Here is a 13,212-nt window from a genome sequence, read left to right as displayed (position 1 = left end):
ATGTTATAATTTATAGTTTCTAAAACATTGGATTTTAATTATTGTGAGAGATCATAAAGCAAATGTTCTTAAGGTTTGGTTTCTAAGACAAAACTTTTCTATGCAAACAAAACAATTTACAGCAAAGGAATCTTGTCACACTTATTATCCTGTGCTTATTTACTTAGGAACTGAAGTTGCTGCTTCAACGTTCTACTCTATTGTTCTCACAAGGCAAAATGTATGGTTATGTGGATACCTTGCTTACCATGTTAGCCATGCTTTTAAGGGTAGGTAATGATCTTTCTTTATATTAGCCTTGTTGACTTCTTAAATGTTTAGAATTTGGTTTAAACATAGATTATAGCCATTTTGTAACTCTCTTTTACTCTGTTAAACTTTTTAAAGTGAAAGTCAGATAAAAGAAGACTTAGAGATTAATGGTATATAATTGAAAGTTCTACATGAAAGTGTAAACTTTACTATAGATTGTACAATAAAATCTTTGCTAGTACATATTTAGAAAAATGAGAACCATCATGGTATCAGTTATTGGCTCTGTAGACACTGGTATGTGCCAAAATTGTTCATTTTGCAAAAATGTTTTCCGATTATGACATCCTTTCTGAGTCTGGCTTTTTTACAGGGAGGTGGCTGTGTGTGTGTGTGTGTGTGTGTGTGTGTGTTATAAACTTAGTATGAATTGCTTTCTTTTTCCTTACTAAGGTGAGTAGTGTGACCCAGATTCCTCTGTTAAGGAAAAAATAAGTCTGTTCATTCTCTTCTAGGCGTTTATATACACAATGACTGGTCTTTTTTTTTGCCTTACTAAAGAAGCTTTCAGGCACACCTGTGACACTTGTTTCCCATAGATTTTCTCTAAAAAATTATGTGACTAAAAAATCTCAATTATCATCTTTAATTCAGGTAGCAATGAATAGAGCCCAAGTCTGTTTGATATCTAGTTCCAAATCTGGAGAGAGGCATCTCTACCTTATTAAAGTGTCAAGAGACAAAATATCAGACAACAGTGACCAAGAGTCAGCAAATTGTGATGCAAAAGGTAATTACTTTCATTTGCTTTATTGCACAAAACTTGGCTGAGTTGGAAAAAAAACTCATGAAGTAATACTTGACAGTAATCTAATTGAAAATATATCCTCTTTGAATAAAATGATATTTTCTAATCTAGATCCCTCAGGTAAAATAAACTCTTTTGGTGTTTTTAAAAAAGAAAGAAAGGCTATACGTAAATACTTCAGTTTAAAAAAATTAAAAGGCAGGCATCTGCTTAGATCCTTCTGTGAAAAAACTAAATCTTTTAATTTTGACTTTTTAAGAGGAAAATATACCCTAGTTAAAGAAATTTGTGATGATTAGATGATAATACAGATTGCTTTATTTGTCTAGTCACTTCAATTACATATATTCCATTCTCTGTTAAACTTATTTTTGACAAATGTAGCAATGGTCATAAAAAGTCTGAAAATAAGTTGCTTTGGCCCAATCTCAAGTCATGTGACTTTGCAAGCCATCTATTTTTAGCTGAAAAATGATCAAGTATGTTGGGTGAGGTTATTACTCAGAGAACTTTGGAAGAGACCTAGGCTATAAACTAGAGATATCAATCTGGCAGAAAATTTTTTCATTGTTAATCAGGTCCACAGATACTAATTAAACCATTGTTACTGACATGGCAGTGTGCAATGGACAGGGTTTTGGAATCCAGAAGAGCTGAATCTCAGTTAAGCACACTATAAGGACATAAGCAAGATGTCGTGGGGGAAGAGAGTCAGAGGATAGGACTGTGGGCTCAACTGCTCACAATCTAGTCTCAGAGCCCTGCCATCTCTCTAGTTTATTGATTCTGGGCTTATCCCAGTGGCTTCTGCCTCTGCACACATTATTTTGGACTATGTTTCCTTAACATATTTTTCTCTGTATCTGATCCTGGCTGTTTTCTCTTTCAGTATTTCCTCATCTCAGGTCCATTGTTGGTTTTTCTTAAGCTCATAAGGTTTTTGTTTTGTCAGTTAGTTTCATCATGGTGGGGATCACATTACACCAGTGCATCATGGTAGGATTATCTAGGGCTCTTTATGTTACATGCATCTTTTTACTGATTTTTTTCACGCAACATTTTCTCATGTTCTATTCTCTTTGTAGCTGTTATATTTAAGGAGTGTGTAATATTCCATTGGATAGCAGTTCCATAATTTAATCATTCCCATATTATTTTTTGATTATATGGTTGCTTTTGATAATTTTCTTTTCTAAATAATACCATAGTGAGCATCCTCATGCCTATAGATTTATCCATATTTCTCACTAGTTGTTTAGGATAGATTCCCAGGAAGAGAATTACTGGATCAAAGACAGTAAAAAATTTTTATGGCTTTTGGTATTTTTCAAGGACTATAAAGGGAAGTTTCTTACAGACAAATAAGGAAGAGAAGATTTGTTAAGTATGAATTTGAAGTCCTTTGCTTAGCAAATATTTGAATGCCTTGTAGGTGCAGAATCCCATATCTGACCTCAATCATGGATAGCACACTCGCCCTGGAGGAGCATATATTCTAGCTAGCACTGAGAAACACAAATGAAGTAGCTGGACTTTACAATCAGAAATGAGAATTAACCTAGGACTGCAGGTTGTTAGGCAGGCAGAGCAGAGGGGGGTCATGTTGAGGGAGTGGAAACAAGCAGCTCCCTCCTTCTCATCATTGTCAGAAGAATGTTGGCAAGAATTCAGTCCCATAGGGCCATGGTTATTAAACTTAACCGTAAAATTAATCATGTGAATTTTCTTTCTAATACTCCTATTTCTGGAAGTGCAGTGTCCTAACTGATTTTCATTGGTCTCATTTTAGCAATATTTGCTGTACTCACAAGTGTTTTGACAAAAGATGACTGGTGGAACCTTCTTTTGAAGGCCATATACTCCTTATGTGACCTATCCCGATTTCAGGAGGCTGAGTTACTTGTGGATTCTTCACTGGAATATTACTCATTTTATGAGGACAGGCCAAAACGCAAAGAGCTAGAATACTTCGGCCTCTCTGCTGCAATTCTGGACAAAAATTTCAGAAAGGCATATAACTATATCAGGTGATTTTCCAATAACTTATTTTAATTAGATTCTTTGATGGAGCATGTATATTTACTTTGACGTAGTTTCTCATGGCCAAGATTTAATAAGCTGTTTTATTTTAACTCTCTTGTCACTTACAGATTAATTTGTTCATTGGTGATTCTCAGAAGCAGTATATGAGAGCATGCACTCCCATTTACTTAACCTCTTGTGCCTCAGTCTCCCCATTTATTGTGATAAAACAGGCATCATAATATTACCACCTTATAGGATTACTGTGAGAGTTAAGTGAGTTGTCGTATGTAACACCTTTTAACAATGTCTGGTACACATTATTATTACACAGTGTTCATTGTTCTGCAGCTATGAGAGTGGGCTGGGAGAGAAAAGGTGAAACTTAAACCTCTTGATTCTGTTTCGTGGTTTAAAAGTTTTGCTGAAAAGCAGAAACAAGATGTAGAAGCACTACATCCCCCTTGGTGGGGGCGGTGCATTTCAGTGTTCGTGGGACAGCACTGAAAGGTTTCAATCTTAAAAATCAGGAAGATTTTTCTTTTTACATTATTTTTTACTCTCACCCTCTTTCTGCAATTTTAGGATAATGGTAATGGAAAATGTCAATAAACCCCAGCTCTGGAACATTTTCAATCAAGTTACCATGCATTCCCAAGATGTACGACATCACCGCTTTTGTCTCCGTTTAATGCTGAAAAACCCAGATAATCATGCCCTGTGTGTCTTGAATGGACACAACGCATTCGTATCTGGTAGTTTTAAGCATGCACTTGGTGAGTGTCCTGGCATATGACTTTGTCTCCTTCCCTGTGCCTTGGTTTCTTTATCTCTGAAATGGAGATAATAATTGGACCTACCTTGTAGATTATTGTGGAAATTAAATGAGTTAATATAAAGTACTTAAAATAATGCCTGGCACATACAGTAAGTGGCTATAAGTGTTCTCAGTAATTATAATAATTAATATTTATTTTTCTCATGATGCTTTGGTTTCAAAAGGTTAAAGTAAGTCTTTAAAGTAGGACTTTTTTTTTTTTTGAATGGTTTTTTAAATTTATTTATTTATTTATTTTGGCTGCGTTGGGTCTTCGTTGCTGCATGTGGGCTTTCTCTAGTTGCAGCAAATGGGGGCTACTCTTCGTTGTGGTGCATGGGCTTCTCATTGCAGTGGCTTCTCTTTGTTGTGGAGCACAGGCTTCGGTAGTTGTGGCTCACAGGCTGTAGAGCACAGGCTCAGTAGTTGTGGCACACGGGCTTAGTTGCTCTGCGGCACGTGGGATCTTCCCGGACCAGGACTCAAACCTGTGTCCCCTGCATTGGCAGGTGGATTCTGAACCACTGCGCCACCAGGGAAGTCCGAAAGTAGGACTTTAAAGCTCAACAACTCTCCCTGCTGAGGCTTGTTCGTTCTCAAAATAATTTTAATTAATTATGGATGCTTTGCTACCTGATTTTAATTTGCTATAGTAACAAAGAGGGAGTTAAGATTTGCTGATGGTTCATTCCTTTAGGACTGCGGTCCCAAACCTTTTTGGCACCAGGGACCAGTTTCATAGAAGACAGTTTTTCCACGGACCAGGGGTGGGGTGGGGTGGAGGGGAGGGGGGTGGGAATGGGGATGGTTTTGGGATGATTCCAGCGCATTACATTTATTGTGCACTTTATTTCTATCATTATTACATTGTGACGTATAATGAAATAATTATACAAATCACCATAATGCAGAATCAGTGGGAACCCTGAGCTTGTTTTTGCTTCCCACTCACTGAGTTACAGAGTTTTGATATGAGTCTGCATCAGTTGATTTATTATGGTCTCTGTGTAGTCAGACCTCTCTGCTAATGATTATCTGTATTTGCAGCCACTGCCCAGCGCTAGCATCACTGCCTTAGCTCCACCTCAGATCATCAGCGATGATATTCTCATAAGGAGCGTGCAACCTAGACCCCTCGCATGCACAGTTCACAGTAGGGTTCGCGCTCCTATGAGAATCTAATGCTGCCACTGATTTGACAGGAGACGGAGCTCAGGCAGCAATGGGAGCGATGGGGAGTGGCTGTAGATACAGATGAAGCTTCACTTGCTCGCCTGCCGCTCACCTCCTGCTGTGTGGCCCAGGTCGTAACAGGCCATGAACAGGTTGGGGATGCCTGCTTTAGGAGACAAGTCTTTTTTTTTTGCCTTTATTTATTTATTTACTTACTTATTTACATATATATATATCTCTTCTTTTTCAAATTTTTTTTCCCATTTAGGTTATTACAGAATTTTTTTTAATATGTCTTTGTTTTATTTATTTATTTTTATTTTTTATTTTTTTGACTGCATTTGGTCTTAGTTGCGGCACACAGGCTCTTCGTTGTGGTGTGCGGGCTTCTCTCTAGTTTTGGTGCATGGGCTCCAGGGCATGTGGGCTCTGTAGTTTGTGACACACAGGCTCTCTCCGTTGAGGTGTGCGAACTCAGTGGTTGTGGCGCGTGGGCTTATTTGCCCCACAGCATGTGTGGGATCTTAGTTCCCTGACCAGGGATCGAACCCACATTCCCTGCATTGGAAGGCGGATTCTTTACCACTGGACCACCAGGGAAGTCCCCTATTACAGAATATTGAGTAGAGTTCCCTGTGCTATGCAGTAGGTCCATGTTGGGTATCTATTTCAAATATAGTAGTGTGTATATGTCAATCCCAGAGTCTCAATTTCTGCTTTGGTAACCATAAGTTTGTTTTCGAAGTCTGTGAGTCTGTTTCTGTTTTGTAAATACGTTCATTTGTATCTTTTTTTTTTTTTCGATTCCACATATAAGCAATATCATATGATATTTGTCTTTCTTTGTCTGACTTACTTAGTATGATAATATCTAGGTCCATCCATGTTGCTGCAAATGGCATTATTTCATGCTTTTTAAAGGCTGAGTAATATTCCACTGATATGTACCACATCTTTATCCATTCATCTGTCAATGGACATTCAGGTTGCTTCCGTGTCTTGGCTATTGTAAACAGCGCTGCAATGAACACTGGGGTGCATGTATCCTTTTGAACCATGTTTTTCTCCAGATATGTGCCCAGGAGTGGGATTGCTGGATCATATGGTAGTTCTGTTTTTAGTTTTTTAAGGAATCTCCATATTGTTCTACATAGTGCCTGCACCAATTTACATTCCCACCAACAGTGCAGGAGGGTTCCCTTTTCTCCACACCCGCTTCAGCATTTATTGTTTGTAGACTTTTTTGATGATGGCCATTCTGACTGGTGGGAGACAAGTCTTTATATTAAGTTTATTTACATAGCTCTTACTAATTCTAATTAAACTCAGGGAAAATTTAATCATTTATAGGAAGTTTCTGTAATAAGGAATCAGGAGCAAACAAGTAGAAAAATACCTAACCAAAAGTTTAGGTGAGACATGTATCTCCTGCTGCCTGAAAGCTAGTGTTGCCAAGTTCACTTCTGAATATACTGTGATTTTGGCTGTTTAATACTTTCATGTTTCTTTGTGTATGGCTGCTGTTTTTATAGTTGTTCAGCCAGTAATCTTGAACATCAGGCACTGAAACTTTCCTTCATTGTGTATGCTTTTTTGGAATTGTTAGTTTAATATTAAGAAAATATAAAATAGAGATTTTATTTTATTTTCCTATATTTAGAAACTTTTACACTACACAAAAATAGGAAGTCCAAACGGCAGGCTACCATCTGTGCTGCTAAAGAGATTTTACAGAGCTTTTCCTTCTGGAATAGAAGTTTTCTTATCTATATGATAAATTAGAGATCATACCTTTATAAGAAAAGTTTGCTTCAATTCCTCTATCTCATACAGTTAGGCATTTGATATGAGACAATTATATATATAGAATACATGGAATTCACAAAACCATGAATTCTTATTTTATTATTAAATACATTTAGCTCTTCTCAGGCAAAACAAAGTAGTTGCTACATTTGGGAAAATAATACCCATAACCTAAAAAACAAAACAAAACTATGTTTCTTTTTCTCACCTCCATGATCCATCACATTTGAATTTATAAGATAGGTCTCAATTAATTTTATGAAAGAATTCACCAAAAGACACACTCCCCCATTGGCTTTTAAAAAGATTTAAGATCATAAGATATATGTATGATCACAACTGATACATTGTTTATTTTGGAAGTACTATTCTACATGGAAATGTCTAACTGTACCTTAAAAAAGTTACTTTTATACTCATATTTAATCTTTATGGTCAGGATATGTTCCTGGGTAAATCCTTCTAATTTTGTTATATGTTATATATTATTTTAAAATTCAAATTAATGTTCACCTGGTTGATATTTTTTTATTTTTATTTATTTATTTATTTGTTTTTGCCCGTGTTGGGTCTTTGTTGCTGCGCACAGGCTTTCTCTAGTTGCGGTGAGCAGGAGCTGCTCTTCATTGCAGTGTGCGGGCTTCTTATTGCGGTGGCTTCTCTTTGTTGTTGAGCATGGGCTCTAGGCACACAGGCTTCAGTAGTTGTGGCACATGGGCTCAGTAGTTGTGGCTCACAGGGTCTAGAGCACAGGCTCAGTAGTTATGGCGCACGGGCCTAGTTGCTCCGCCACATGCGGGATCTACCCGGACCAGGGCTTGAATCTGTGTCCCCTGCAGTGGCAGGCAGATTCTTAACCACTGTGGCACCAGGGAAGTCCCTGGTTGATATTTTAGAATGTACTCCTTGCATATGTTAAAGTAACAGTAATGTTTGTTTACCTTAAAATATATTAGAGTAAGTGTTGAAGAAATAAGGAACTATGTTTTTGTCCCACCATCTGACATCACTGTTCATTTTTCAGGACAGTATGTGCAGGCCTTTCGCACCCATCCCCATGAACCTCTCTATAGCCTCTGTATAGGCCTAACCTTTATTCACATGGCATCTCAGAAGTATGTATTAAGGAGACATGCTCTTATTGTGCAGGTAATTCATTTGTATTCCTCATTACTTGATTTTATGTTCTTTAAAAATGAATATACTTAATGCTTTTGTTACTCTGCTTCAAAAGTAGTACCTGCTTAGCGCACATGTTGGGAGTACCCAACACCTATCCCTATGTTCGACACTCATGGACCAACATCTAGGGGTACCCCCGGCTAAGACTTATGCAACCATGTAGAAAAGGGTGCGCAGCCAGATCATAAACGAAGAAGACACAGGCGGAATCCTGTGCAGACTTCCTTATATTCTGGAGCCTCAGAGGCTTCCAGCCTTCTAGGTCCTTAAGATTTTTTAATTAATTTAAAAAATATAATAATGTATACATACAGTAATGTATGAATATGTGCCTGTGTGACTGTTTCCTTACATCATCACCACAATTTGCTCTTTTAAAGTCTTCTTAGTTCGTAAAGCAGTTTGAAATTACCTTTTTGTTTTCTTGTTTACGTTTTTACATAGCTTGTCTCCTCTAGTAAAAATGTAAACTCTAAGAGATCAGAGATCTTATCTGTCTTCTTCACCCCTGTATCCTCAACACTTTTGCTTCTATTTCAGTTTTTATGTTTATATATTTGATGCATGTATATACCTGTTTTTTAAGTAGTTAGGAAAGGAAAGAAAACGTTCTTTCTCAGATTTTTGTCTTTAAATTTCTCATTTTTAAATAAGAAGATAAGATATTTCTGAGATTGTTTGTCTGCTGTTACTTAACAGAGAACCATGTTTTTCAGTGGAGTAGAGGTCATATTCATGTACTCAAATGGGTTCATTTATTGTGCAGAAAGTATGATTTGTTTACTGAGCATAATTTTTATTCCTAGAATGCATTAATTCTAAAGAATTCCTTAATTTTTATTATTAATTTATGAAGGAAAATTTGTGACCATTTAGTACATAGCAGATCACCCAGGAAATTGCATTTTATTTTCTGTACGTACAAATTAGTTGATTTACTCTTAACTCAGATAATATATTTATTTAATTACTTACATCAGATACTTGCACCTTGCAACTTGAAGCTTTCTGTGCGTGGTAAAAGTTGAAGCCGCATTAAAGGGGAAAGTGAATACAAGAAGAAGTGAAGAAGCAAGTTGCTTTTTGGACACTGTGACACACAGGGAGCCTGCATCATTTCAGTTGGGCTCTGAAATCATCAGTTTCTCCATAAAACTATTGAGTCAGAAGTTTTCAGAGGGAAAAAAAACCAAGTTTTTTAAGGTTAAGAGGTTATTAAGGTTCTGAGAGGTATATAAAAGGTACCATTTACCCAGAAAGGTTAGATATGCTCAAGTGAGTTTGCTCATGAGGATGAAACTTTCTGAATTGTCATTATAAGGGCTTGGATTTTATATTTTGGTCAAGCTTTTGGACATGTATCTCAAACCTAAAATTTTACTGGCCTCTAATGCCACAAAAGCCAACTTGAAACCATAAAAATATATATTCTGTGTGCTTATAGATTACAGATCTTTAACAGCTGATTGTAACATTTGGCTTTGTTTTCTATGAATTCTTTTGTCTTTAGTTTAAAAAAATCTCTCTTTTACACCTTCGAAAGAGATATTGACCATGTTGTGGTATAACACTACACCACAGGCATATATTCTTTTAGGGTGGCACTGTCTTTTTGAAAAAAAATATTTGTATTCCTGCACCTGGCACATACTGTCAAATGAGTGAACTATTGAATTATTTATCTTTTTCTTTTTGGTAGGGCTTTTCCTTTCTTAATCGATACCTCAGTCTACGTGGGCCTTGCCAGGAATCATTCTACAATTTGGGCCGTGGCCTTCACCAACTGGGGCTGATTCACCTTGCAATCCACTATTATCAGAAGGCCCTGGAGCTCCCTCCATTTGTGGTAGAGGTATTGTATGATTTACTCTAAAAACTGAGGAGTCACCTCATTTCATCTATAGATAAGTGCAGTTAGCTCAGTGTAGTGGTCCAGACAGTGAAATTAATTGTAGCTTAATATATTAAAATATATTTTCCCCTTATTGAATGCACTTATTTAATTATGTTCAGCAACAAGTAATTCTTTGACATCCTGGCCTTAATGACCTGATCAGCAACTATGTGGCCATATATGACTTCTGGTTATGACCATTTCAGTTATCCTAAGATAGCCCCTGTGGTTAACAGGTGTGAGCTGGTAGACAGGAAGCCTGAATATTGAGTAGTATAGCCATTATTCATTTCCAAGTTCAAAAGTGTAACTAACATACTTCTTTATAAAAATGAAAGACCAATATAAATGCAGTTTTGTTTAAGATAATGTAATATAGAGTGAAGTGTTGCCAATACTATGATAGTCTGTGTTTAAAGCCTGATTTTTAATTTCTGAAGGAAAGTATGTTTTCACTGTTAATTTTTTTAAGTTGCACTCATAATCCCCACATTCCCTCACAACTGTTTTCTATTACCCTTGTTCAACATAGCCACTAAGCAAATGAATACATATTCTTATAGTTATGCTGATGAAATACATATACTTTTATGTTCTTTATTTCATAAGTACTTTATGTATTGCTCCTTAAGCTTTATAGGTATCATTTTTCATTGTTGCAGATGTTTTTTCAGGTGACTATAAAATTTTGCATGGGGAAGATTAGGAACATAGATCTAATCTATTCCATTGAGTTCATTGTTTTGTTATTTAAGTAGAAAAAAAGGTAATAACACTCATAAGGTAATCATTATAATCAATTTGGTTATAATCATATAATCAATCATATAATCAATGTGCCCTCCTAGACCTATTCTTTATATGCCTTTCTGTTATATAGTACAGGTAGTTTTTTCCCATCTGGTCATTTGTGTTATGATTTTTTTTTTGCATGCAGAAGTTTTACATTTTTTATGAAGTCATATCAATCTTTCTCTTTATAGTTTCTACTTTTGCTGTTATACTTAGAAGGGCCTTTCCTACCCAAGATTATATTATTGTATTTTTCAACTGTATTTTTCTTTTATGGTTTCACTTTTTTACTCTTAAATCCTAATTCATCTACAGTTCATTCTGCCATGTCTTGCGGATGAGACTTTTTTCTTTAACTTATTGGTTACACATTTAAAAATATTTGATGATTCAGTTACTGTAACAATTAACTGAATCAGCATTACCTGATAAAAATTTAAATCCAAGGTATATGTCTAGTTTTATAAATTTTTTTTAGTATTATGAATTTTAATAGTTTTTTGAACGCTTACAAAACTATTTATTTGCCATAAAATTGTCCTGGTTGTCAGTTTGAAATATAACTCATTCATATATTTTTCCCCCTAGGGTATGGAAGTTGACCAGTTAGACTTACGAAGAGATATTGCCTACAATTTGTCTCTCATATATCAGAACAGCGGGAATATTGGAATGGCTCAGAAGCTTTTATATACTTATTGTTCTATATAAAGCCCCTAAGGTGGGAAAGCAGCTTGGGCAGCTGCTGTGCATGGACCAGTATTTTCTGTCTCAGGGCTTATTAACCCAAAAATGGACATGATAATTTCAGAATTATCTGTGTATTTCATTTTTAATATATGATAATGATCTTTTGGTAGATATGCAAAATTATCATTCCTGCAAGAATTTTATATTGGTCTGTCATTTTCCCTTACCATTTTTTGGTAAGTTGTCCCCCAAACTGAAATGGACAGTATTAGCCATTGAACCAGCATGGAGTTGAATACACTGTTTTTTTTCACACCATTTATTCATTTGTGTATTTAATACTGTATATTAAACACCTACTATGTACCAGGCACTGTGATAGGTGTTTGGAATACAGTAGTAAGAGAGATATTACCTCTCAATACAGTTCTTTAAATACAGACCTTGACAGACCTTGAGCATATATTTATTTGAAAGAAATGTTTGCTACATTTCTACATATATCATTGTTGTCAGTCATCCATTTCTTAGTGCCCTGTTACTATTGCCATTAGTTTTTCAAATACATAGAAAAGGAGGTTGCTTAGCAGAGGAAAGACAGATTGGGACTCTCATGTCAGCACAATTTTATAATTCACTTAGTTCCTTGCAAACTTATTTTAAATGGTTATGTGGTAGGAAGACAAGTAATGGAGTTAATCTTTTACTTTTCACCTGCATGTATCTTAGCCATAAAGACTGAGGGCTGGGAGGCTGGGCTTAATTCATAGCAAACTGCTCTGAGGCAAATAAAAAAATGCATTATCAATGTTTGGCTTTCTGACCAAAAAAAAAAGAAAAAAAAGGTGACTAGGTTCAATAGCCATGACCTGGTTTCCATTTCAAGATCACTAGGAATGTAATAGGAAGACTGGGGAATTGTATGTATGGAATAAGGTTTTACTGATGAAGCAGAAACAGATAAAAACCTTTTACTTATCTCAAATATTACATATTCTTGGATCTAAGATAACAGTACTTGTTAGATATACTTGGTTTAATAAGAGCTTTTTAGAGTTTCTTTTTAGGGGGAAACAAATACTGTAATAAATGTACATGTGGATTATAAGACCCAGTCCAATTGTGGGAGGAAGACAAGTATGAGATTTAGGATGAAAGAAGTACAGTGGGGGGCTTTTTAGGAATTCTTACCACTGTTTACACTGTATACATAACTTTGTAGTTGAGAAGCAGAATTTGTATGTAATAAGTAAATGTATGGTGCAGTCTGTATGTGTGTATGTGTATGTATGTGTATATATAGAATTTAAATAAACTTTATTTTTGTAATTAAAGTTAATTGTTTCATATGCTTATATATATATTTTATTTCATGCCATTTGCAGGTAATGATAAAGCCGACTGTGATAGAGTGATCAGGTAGATTTGTGTCTTGGAATCCTGTGGAGTTGAGTACTCTGTGTTCAGAATTTCTCTCTTGAATTAAACTCACTGTGCTGTAACTCCAGTATCTGCTGAATAGCCTTGGAGGACACAATAAATCTCTCTAGCAGTCTTCTAAGAAAAAAATAGCTGATAAATGCATAAGTTTATCATTTAAAATCATAACTACCATTTGCTGAGTGTTTTTACTATGCTACTGTGTTGTAAGTACAGTGCAGGATATTTTAGATACATTAACTCTGATTCTGTCGGAGAATCACCTGCAAGGTAGGTGTTATTGTTGTTATTATCATCCCCATCTTATTTATGAGAGATTAAATAGCATGTTCAGGA

At 35.7% G+C, this 13,212-nt stretch overlaps 1 protein-coding gene across 2 annotated transcripts in view; it reads left to right on the top strand.

The window, feature by feature from the left end:
- GTF3C3 (general transcription factor IIIC subunit 3) overlaps positions 1-12,770 on the top strand; it is a 30,738-nt gene extending 17,968 nt beyond the window's left edge. For both annotated transcript variants that reach the window (XM_059927318.1, XM_059927317.1), the window contains exons 12-18: positions 168-273; positions 911-1,042; positions 2,850-3,087; positions 3,668-3,858; positions 7,903-8,027; positions 9,760-9,912; positions 11,335-12,770. In XM_059927318.1, coding sequence (XP_059783301.1) covers positions 168-273; positions 911-1,042; positions 2,850-3,087; positions 3,668-3,858; positions 7,903-8,027; positions 9,760-9,912; positions 11,335-11,457 — 1,068 coding nt within the window. In that variant the 3' untranslated portion in view covers positions 11,458-12,770. The remainder of the gene's footprint in view (positions 1-167; positions 274-910; positions 1,043-2,849; positions 3,088-3,667; positions 3,859-7,902; positions 8,028-9,759; positions 9,913-11,334) is intronic.
- The last annotated feature ends 442 nt before the right edge of the window (positions 12,771-13,212 follow it).

The sequence above is a fragment of the Balaenoptera ricei genome, chromosome 7 (assembly GCF_028023285.1).
Source record: "Balaenoptera ricei isolate mBalRic1 chromosome 7, mBalRic1.hap2, whole genome shotgun sequence".
NCBI classification, from domain to species: domain Eukaryota; kingdom Metazoa; phylum Chordata; class Mammalia; order Artiodactyla; family Balaenopteridae; genus Balaenoptera; species Balaenoptera ricei.
This window is presented reverse-complemented; position numbering and strand designations above follow the sequence as displayed.